The 10,214-nt window shown below is 49.6% G+C and overlaps 1 protein-coding gene across 1 annotated transcript in view; it reads left to right on the top strand.

The window, feature by feature from the left end:
- Positions 1–10,214, top strand: part of Mthfd1l (methylenetetrahydrofolate dehydrogenase (NADP+ dependent) 1 like) — a 170,168-nt gene that overhangs the window by 158,687 nt on the left and 1,267 nt on the right. The window contains exon 27 of the mRNA XM_055616128.1: positions 3,583–3,701. Within this exon, the coding sequence (XP_055472103.1) occupies positions 3,583–3,672 (90 nt within the window). The 3' untranslated portion in view covers positions 3,673–3,701. The remainder of the gene's footprint in view (positions 1–3,582; positions 3,702–10,214) is intronic.

Consider the following 10,214-nt stretch of genomic DNA (forward strand, 5'->3'; position numbering starts at 1 on the left):
GTGCTAACCAAAAATGCTGCGTATATGTGTGACTTGGGCTCGGACCCAGGGCCTCAAGTATGCTCTAGCTAGATAAGCCCTCAGCCCCTGAGGAACATCCCCAGGCCAGGAAATTTTAACTGAATATGTAGGTAATTGTTTGATGAAGTCATGCAAACCAGAGCTGTTTACAGACTTCAAAACGCTCTCAGTGATCTATGTTTGGTCTTAACAGAGTAACGGGGATGATCCGAGTAATTATTCTACTCATAATGCTTTAGAAATGTTTTATAGTCGCAAGGTCTACTGCCTGCTGTGGCTTCTTTCTAAAGTTGATCTTTCTTGTAAAGAACCACTCTTTAATTTTTTGTTTTGTTTTGTTTTTGGGGGGGGTTGATGTTTGGAGTTTTTTGAGACAGGGTCTCTATGTAGATCAGGCTGGCTTCAAACTCAGATCTGCGTGCCTCTGCCTCCTGAATGCTGAGATCAAAGGTGTCCGCCATCACTACACCTGGTTGCCAATACCATTCTTAAGCAAACATTGAATCTGAAACTCTAAAGTGGCACTTTCTTCTCCCTGTCTGTCTCCAGGCAGAGACACCCTCCTGTTTCTCTTCAGTTTATCTTTTTTTTTCCCAGAACATCACATTTTCCAAGGAGCAAGCATTGGACTTATATATAAAATGGGCCTGTGGCAAGTGTTCCTCGTCTCTTCTTCCCTTAGTTAGAAAGTACCCCCCCATTACCAATTTGAATTTATAATCTCCCTGAAAACAAAATTCCAGGAGCAGGCATGTGAGACGGGAGGCCACCTGTTGAGGTGCACACCTGTAATCTCGGCACCCAGGAGATAGCGCGTGTGTTTCCCTCACGCTTGTGAATTGAGCCGTGTCTGAAGCTTTGCCAGTTTTATCTGCTCATGTGTCATTGCCATGAGCAATTGTTAGCTGGGGTAGGGTTTCTTTAATGAGTTGTGTGTGTTTTGGCTGCATGTATGGCTTCATGTATGTACCACACTCATGCCTGGTGTCAGTGGAAGCCAGAAGAGGGCATCAGATCCCCTGGAACTGGAGGTATAAACAGTTGTGATTCGCCCAGGTCCTCGGGCATAGCAGCAAGCACCTTTGCCACCGAGCCGTCCCACCCGTGCCTAAGTGTGTTTCTAAGCATTGTCTGTAGAAAGTGCGGTTTCTCGTGGTCAGGAAAAACTTGGGAGTTCAGCTGTGGTTAGAATCAGGATCACGAAGACAAGCTTTACTCGGCCTTTGCACAAGAGTCCATTAACGTAGCATGCCGAGTATGTGGATTGAGTCGTTCCTTGTTTATTTTAAGGAGGACCACATAGCACAGAGCCCTACTGACCCCAGGCCTGTGGCCAGTTCCCAGGGGGCTCTCTGTTCTTCTGTCGTTTGTGGTGCTTTAGGGATCTGGCCCGAGAGCCGCACTCTGGCCGTGGCTCCCTGGAAGAGAACTTTGTGTGTGTGTACAGTTCTGGTAACAGAACTCTGCGCTGTGCTTCCTCAGCACGAAGCATGCACACGACCTCTTGCTCTACAGAGCCTGTGGTTTCTTGTCTGCTGTCCCTTCTCCCAGATCAGTAGTCTCGATTCTCAGAAGTGATTACGGCATCGTTAGAAAGGAATGTGGGAATTCTGCCATTCCACTCCTGTCTCTCCCACTTAAAGGAAGCTGAAAGTGGAAGACAGACATCTCTCACTTCCTGACGCTTGAGACCTTAGCTAGTTTTGTGTCCCAATAGTGTGACACAATTAGAATGACCACAAGACACATAGCCTCCCTCCTTTCAGTAGAGTCACACGGTAGTAAGCGGAAAAGCATCGGCTCCATGCTAGGAAGGAAGAAGGTAAGCTTAAAATACAGCAGGTCCCCAGACACTGAGTCAGGTGCCAGAGTCTATATTTAGCTCATTGTTTGGGTTCCAGAGTGTGGCTGCCCAGCAGCATGGGACAGATGAGGCCTCTATCCCCAGCTGCTCTCGGACATCTTGGTCGCCATGACACACCTGTGCTGCAGCCCTACGCAGGGAACGACGGTGCCCTGCACCAGTGAGCCACGTGCTGTGCCTTCTCCTTGCCCTGCCACAGGCCCCCTACTGCCACACTCCAGGACCAGCAGGGCACAAGAATGGTCAGCGAGGGCTCCCGAAGGGCCATGGGCTCCCTACCCGGCCAGCAGGGAAAGGAGAGATGGCACTGAGGTACTACACTCTTCCGAGGTGAAGGGGACACGAAGAGGACTGCGGGTACCATGTGAGACGAAGTATGTGCCTGCGTCCCCTGAAGACTTGCTGCAGGCCCAGGCTCCCAAGCTGCCGCTGCTCCACAGCCCTGGCTGAGGGAGAAGAGTCCCCGAACAGGGACAGGAGTGAAAGAGGGGGAGGAGGGAATGCGAACGGCTGTGGGGTGGGGCGAGGCAGGCCAATGAGCGCCAGCCCATCACCGCTTCATCTCAGAGTAGCTGGGGATGGATGCCGCTGGAAGGCCTGTGCCCAGCAGGACATCCTGAACCCTCGGAGCCTCGAAGCTCAGATCCGGGGAGGAGTATATGGTACCCACATGCTCTGGTGGTACACCAGGGCCTTCCGCCACCAGGGACACAGTGAACCAGCTGACGAACCAGACTCTGCCTCCAGCTAGCCACACTCGGGAGCACTTACCTTTATAACTTAATGTATTCTCACCTTGCTGGACGTGGTGGCCCGCACTGTGATCTCAAGACTTGAGAGACAGTCACAGGAAGATCGGGAGTTCAAGGTCAGCCTGGGCCACAGGGGACCCTATTTGAAAAAAACAGGTCCTAGCAACCCACCAAAAAAAAAAAGAAAAAAAAAAATCAAGTGAGATGAAAGCAATGTCTACCTCAGACAGTGCTGGGAGCCGGCTGGCGCAGGCTGTCGTCCGTGTAGAATACAGAGTGTCACTCTGAGGTGATGTCATGGCATCATGCAACATTACAAGCAAAGTCCAGAAGTCATGTGGCACTGGTTACCTGAGCAGCCTCGAACGTGCAACTTGCCCTGTGTAGATCTCACTGCCCTACTCTCCATGTGACGTGGAAATAATAGAAATGCCTTTTGTAGAGGTTACTAAGAGAATAAAACAGGTAGCGTCCTCGGTCAGCTCTATGGCCAGTGCACAGCTCTGTCCCCAACACTGGACTTCCTGCTGGAAGGGAATGCCAAGTGCCTGCTGTCTGTACCGAAGGCTCTTGCTTCAACAAAAATACAGGATGCTTCGAGAGGAGGCAACTTCAGCCCCAGCCAGAGAAGGCTGGTCTCCAGGTTCCATATGCAAATTGAACTTAGACTAGAAGCTCTGAAGATCACCAGTGGCCGCTGTGCCCTGTGGGACCACAGGGGAGGGAGAATGGGCCGCACGTTGGGGGAGGGGACATGTGCTCTCTGTACTTGATCTCCTTGCAGAGTAAAGGCAGGGGTCAGACTGACAGGGCTGCCCGTGTCCATAACCTAACATCCTGTGGGGCTGCCGTGAATGGTGCGGTTGGCTTGCGTCAAGCGGACCGTTCTGTGATTAATCGCTTGGTGTACCTTGCTCACATGCACTGCTTTGTTTCCTCTTCCAGATGAGCACGATGCCAGGACTGCCCACTCGGCCCTGCTTTTATGACATAGACCTCGACACCGAAACAGAGCAAGTCAAAGGCCTGTTCTAACGGAACGGGACTCACTGGACCCAAGTCAGGTTTGCTGTCTTACGTTGTTTTGTTATAAACACTAAGTAAATTGTCTCCTAGGTCACAACAAGTTCATACCTGATAGCTTCCTGGGACTCGGGTCCCTCTCCCAAGCATGGACATGCCCTCAGTGTACCTGGATTAAATCCGGCAGAGGTTTGATCGTGAGTGTGAACATGACTGGAGTGTAACAGAGGCTAGTGTCTGCCTTTTCTCCCCACACAGCTGTGTTGGGGAAAGCTGGGGTTCACTTCCCGGGCTGCCATACAAAGCACCAGAGCTGTGTCCTGCTCCCTCTGAGGGATACCATGGCATCTACACCACCAGACAGTCCTGGCCCTACAATCTCTGCCTCTTTGCTCACTGAGCTCTCTCCCTCTGTACTGTCTTCCCAAGTTCGTCTCGTTTTTGTTTTTCTTTCTTAGTTTGTATGTGTATGTTGTTGGTGTTGTTTTCAGAAAGGTTTTAGTTTGGATCTTTGAGGTGAGAACTCAGTAAATAGCGTGGGCTGCTCTTGAACTCATAATCCTCCTGCCTCACCCTCCCAAGCGCTAGGCTTACTTATCCACCACCACACTGTACACTTTGCTCTCTTCTAAGGACCCCAAGCACCTTAGATTCAGGCCCAGACTAAAAAGAGTTTTGTTTAGTGAGACAGGGTCTCTCTGCATAGGCCTGGCTGTCCTAAAACTCGCTCTGTAGAGCGGGCTAACCTTGAACTCAGATCTGCCTGCCTCCCTAGTTGCTGAAATTAAAGGTGTGCGCCACCACCACCAAGCCCTTAGACATCGTCTTAACTTGGCTGCTCTGCCAATGACCCTGATCCAAACACTGTCGCAGGTACCCAGGGCCGGGGTTCCCACATACCTTTGGGGGAACACAATTCAGCTTTTTTTTTTTTTTTTAATGTATATGAATGTTCTGTTTTCACACACACCAGAAGAGGAAATCAGATTCCTTTACAGATGGTCATGAGCCACCATATGGTTGCTGGGAATTGAACTCAGGACCTCTGGAAGGGCAGTCAGTCAGTGCTCTTAACTGCTGAGCCATCTCTCCAGCCCCTACAATTCAGCTCTTGACTGTGGTTGGGCTCTTCCTCCTGGAAAGACACAGAGATGGACAACAGGTCTTCCTTGAGACATGGGATATTAGAACCCTTTCTGGATCCTGGTCCCCTTGGGTTAAGAAGGAAGAGTTTTACTCTATGCTTTGTAGGCCACTCAGAGCTGAGGGATGTGGGCCTCGTTGCTGTCTGTCCTACAGAGGTGAAATAATCCCTACTGGCTTCTGCCCCAGCTGCCTGTCTAAAGAGAATGACCACACTCCTAATCGTTCTCCCTGGAACCCCCAGGCAGAAGCAGTAAAGCTTGGGGCTCCCTTTCCATCCCATATATCAATGTGTCCTCACCATGCTCTTATGGTCTAGTCTCCTGCAAACTCTCAATGCTCTTCCTTATCCTTATTCCACCTTCTTGGCACGAAACCCTGTTCCGGGCGTTTGGATGGGTTTATTTGATCTGTATACCCTTCAACACCTCTGTGTTGGAACCCTAAGTGGAAGGCAAAATTTCCATTTCCTTTGGTTTCAGCACTAATAGTTGACAGTTCTCTGGGGTTTGGGAGCTAATGTTTGGGGCTGAGCTGATCCTCGTGGAAATGAAAGCACCACCTCAGGAGCGCCCTCCCGAGTTACCCAGAGCTGGGTTTTTAGATAGAGTCTCCACTGATGGCAGCTTGCCATGTAAGCTGGACTGCGTGGCCAGGGAGCCCCAGGGATCCTCCTGTCTCTACCTCCCAGCCCTGGAATTACAAACACATACTGCTATACCTGGAAGTATTTGTCTGTAGGTTCTGGGGCTTAAACGCAGAACCTCACACTTGCAAAGCAAGCACAGTGCTAATTGAGCTATATCCCAAGTGCTTTGGTGTTCCTTTTTTAATTAAACAAATATGATCTAGGCTCTGGTGAGAAAGGCAAGAGGCCACGTAAATGGACTCATTGAACTGACGAATGGGATTCAGGCTCCTCTGCGTGTTTGTAGCTGCCGAGTGGAAACTGTTGAAAGTCTCAGCCTCAGCCACGGGTTTTATCTTCCTCATCCCTGGAGAAGAAAACCAAGAATAACAGCAGATGAGTGACTTAACAAAGGAATCCACAGACTTAACCTTTGAGAGCAGTGCTATTTTGGTCTGTTGTTGTGGCTCTTGTCTTGAAGGGCTCAGCTAGGCCTTGGGAAAATCACAACTTCATTCCTTTTAAACCAAAAGTTGAACCCTGCCCTAACAAATTTCTTTTCATGTCAAGAATCCTATATAGCATATCAGTCATTTTTCTCCAGAACAAATGTGTATGAGTCTCTTATCTCTAATGAATAATTTTTTTCAGACTTTTGGTCAGTTTTCATTTGTTCTCCAAGCAGGTCAAGAGGAGCCCAGTCATACAAGACTGAGGTTTGCCAGGGATGTGCCCTTCGCTATACCTAAACAAATTTCTTGTGACCTGTCTTCTGTGTGTTCCCTGGCAAGCATCCTACCAGATTTTAGCTGAAGATGAAACAGTCCAAGAATGGTGGCTCAAGCCGCTAATCCTAACACTTTGGAGGTGGAAACAGCAGGATCAGGATTTCAAGGTCACCTTGGTGACATAGGGAGTTCTAGCTCACCCTGGGCTGCACAGCCCCGACCTGAACCTAAGGAAGGGGCTGGAGAGGTGGCTCAACAGTGCGGAGGACCCAGTGCTGGTTTGCAGCACCTGCACTGGAGAGCTCACAGGCACTTGTAACTCCAGCTCCAGAAGATCTGCTGCCCTTTTGTGGACGGACGGACACACACACCAAATCTTAAAACATATAGTTAAAATGGAGCAGGGCTCTGTGGTACTGATCTTCTGACATGCCGGATACTGTACTCAGTACCTGGCAATGCTGGTCCCAGCACCACAGCAGGTGTGTCCTAGCGAACCATGAAGCCTTCAGGGAGATCATCTTCCCCGTGTGGTCACGGAGAGGTGGTGGCTGAGGGCAGTCTGCTTCCGGACTGCATAACACTCCTTCCCTGCAGCTCTTCTTCTGCTGTTCACGTGAGCTGTGACTCGTTCAAGATGTCACTAAATAGTTTCGGCCTCGTGAAATCCACCCTGTGCCTCCGTCCTCTGCTTCAAGGTGTTTGTATTTCACAGGGCGGGGTGTGGGCTCCTCTCTCCTTCTGGACGGATTCTCATTCACTCACCAACTAGCACGTGTCCTTCTGCCACACCAGTTAACGTGCAGAGATCCAGCCAGTGAATTGTGTTTCAGGGCTGTGACAACGCAGGTCCAAAGAGGTCAACACTGCATAGCTAATGACTACAGAAGCCAAGATCTCATCCAGATCAGCCCGCTTAGAGCGTGACACTGCCCTCACTCCCCATTCCCCACATGAACTTAGGCCCATTCCAAAAGATGGTATCAGCTGATGAATAAATTTGGGTTGTTTTTAAAATAACTGAAGATAAGTACTTGTATATTCAACTCAAAGCTCTAAGTTTATCGAAACTCAGAGTAAAAAAACTTGAGTGTGGTGGGATGGCCTCTTACCTCACCGTCTCCTTGAATGGTATTGCTTCTCATTTACCCAAGGCTGCTGTTTTGTGAAATGACTAAATACCATTCTAGGCTTGCTGGGCAGTCGTTCAAAACCCACCATTTGACGCTGCTGGAACAATTGAAAAGGGATCTGGTGGCCTCAGATAAAAGCTTTTTACAAATAACCATTCCCCTCCTCGGCTCCTGCTAGCTCGCGCCTGTAAACATTTTCCCTTCTCCTGCGACCCTCCGGGGTGGCAGTCCAGGACTGCTTCTGCCAGGATCCAGCGGTCTGTGGCTGTGGAGTTGCGTAAATTAAAAAGTGGTCCATCTTGGACAGGGCTCCAGCACCAGAAAGGTCCTCATTTTGTGGCACCGTGATCTACAGCCCCGGCAACAGGGTGTGGATCCTTCCAGACCCTCGGCTGCAGGGTGGCAGAGTCACTGTCCTTCCAGGAATACTGCGGGGACCTGCACCTGTGCCCACTAGGGACGCTAGTGACTAATTTCCTCCCGCCCCTCTCGAGACTTTCCTCACTTTCCCTCCAGGAAACATCAGGAGACTAAATGTGAATGAGCTCAGCCAGCCCCTTGTCCTAAGCCTTCCCTGCAGCTTCTGCCGTGTTCGCTTGAGCTGAGACTCGTTCCCCTGGGTGTCACTAAGTAGAAATCTTTCCGAGAAGTTTCGGCCTCGTGAAATCCATCCTGTGCCTCCGTCCTCTGCTTCAAGGTGTTTGCATTTCACAGGGCGGGGTGTGTGCTCCTCTCTCTCCTTCTGGATTCTCATTCTCAGCCCTCAACTATTTCCAAGTCTCCAGATGATCTGCAAAATAAAGTCCAGCAACTCCCTGAAGAACCAAGGTGCCTTCAATCGCTGTGCAATGTTTTGCACACATTGGGATAAACGCCACTGTTTTGCCAGCAGGTTCTTTTCTAGAATTGCACCCGTAGAAAGAAACACCATCTCAGCTCATTTCTGCATGAATGTGCCCTTAGGACAGAAAATTTCCAACGTACTTACTGATCAGAAATGACTCGAGTCAGGTGGCCACACACATTCCTTTCCGTGGATGGTCCTGGCCAGCCCCAACTCCCAAACCAAAGGGGAGCCCAGGGTAATGCCTCAGCTCTGTGATTTGGGTTTTGAAATGCTCTTTTGCTCCACCACTATGGTGAGCACACACTTATTCTTTTCCCTCATCCAGGCAGGAATGCAAGAAGATAGCAGCCCTTGCTACTTAATCCTTTCTGGCATCTAATGACTGTTTGGACAAAACCTTCCCTTTCTAGGTTAGGTACCAACTATGACCTCCTTTCTTCCCCGTAAGAGGAACCTTGGGCACAGTACACTGACTGAACTAGGCTATTCCATGTAGATTTTGGACTAGGAGTGTAGCTTCATGGTAGAACACTTGCATAGCATGAGCAAGGGCCCAGGTGCAGTCTCCCACATCTCAGGGTGAGGAGTATATCATATATTCCTCTTCTAAAATCTGTCCCCAGTGGATAAACTCCAAGGTGGTTTCTCCTTATACAATTATCCTATAATAATTCTTTTTGCTGTTTTGTTTTTCAAGACAGTTTCTCTTTGTAACAGCCCTAGCTATACTACAACTTGATTTGTAGGTCAGGCTGGCCTCAAACTCACAAAACCATGCTCCTGCTTCTGTCTCTGGAGTGCTGGGATTAAAGGCGTATGCCACCATGCCTGGCTAATAATAATTCATTTTTACATGTTTGCCGTAGCTCTTGCCCTGCCCTCATTTCCATCTGTAATTAGACTTTTCAGGCCTGGGCCACACATTGACTCCACGAAAAGAGAAAAGAAATGTGGAGTACAGACCCTGTACATAAAACCTCAGGGCACAAGGGCAATGCCTTGTGCCTCCCATTTCTCACCTCCACAACCAAGGAATTCTTATGCGCTGGGACCATCTCCAGCCCACAGAGCAACCCCCTCTACCTGGCCTTCCCTCCCAGGGGGTCACTGGTCATTACAGTGAGGCTGGTGCACCCTGAATAAGGAGCCAGGGACTGGGCCAGACAGCCCCCATGAGGTGGTGTGTTTTCTTTTCGTTCGCGTTTGTTATATATACTTGCTGAGTTTCTGGTTTCTGTTTACTCCCCCTTGGACTCTGATGTTGGGGGGTATTTGAAGTCCTGTCTTCCTCTCCATCGCTGTCTTCTGTCTTTAAACTGCCGGGGGACTCTGCCCTGTCTGCAGACTGTGCAGTTACCTGTGGGAGGCGAATCACCCCCAGCTTCAGCACAGTGACCTCTCCTGGCTCTCAAATAAATCCCTCCGTGGATAAACTCAGATCAAAGCCTACACACTGGCATTTCCATTTTTCCTGGAGTGGGAACATGTTTTCTTCTGGGACTTGGATGTTTTGCTTTAGTTATTGCTTTTCAGATATAGTCTGATCACTTTTTTCTTTCTAGAAGATTACAGAGGGTGTGTGGTGCGTGTCTAATCCTACAGCTCAAGAGGGGAGGCAGGAGGAGACTATGTAGCAACTTCAAGGCCAGCCTGGGTTAGATGAAACCCTACCAAAAATAAATGAAGACATTTTTAAAAGTTAGAGAATTCAAGGTCTGCCAAAAATCATACTGTGTGTGTGTGTTTTGTTTGTTTGTTTTGTTTTTTGAGAGGAGGCAACATCCCAGGCCCAGGGTCTGTTTCTTCCTGTATTACCCCGTGTGGAGTCTTAGAACTTGCTCCCTGTGCTCTCTCCTATATAAACAGGAGCACAAATCTAAGGCAGCCAGGCTGTTACTCTAAAACCTGTCACAGCCCCAGAACCCTGCATATAGCAAAACCCACAAGCCAAGGACATTCTGGAATGCCTTGGGAAGCACAGGGGCAGCCTGTGGGCCAGCACTGACTGTGGGGGGTGGGGGGAGAGGCGGCCTGTGGGCCAGCACTGACTGTGGGGGGGGGGGGGAGAGGCGGCC

Source organism: Psammomys obesus, unplaced genomic scaffold, assembly GCF_907164565.1.
Source record: "Psammomys obesus unplaced genomic scaffold, mPsaObe1.curated_primary_1811, whole genome shotgun sequence".
Taxonomy (NCBI): domain Eukaryota; kingdom Metazoa; phylum Chordata; class Mammalia; order Rodentia; family Muridae; genus Psammomys; species Psammomys obesus.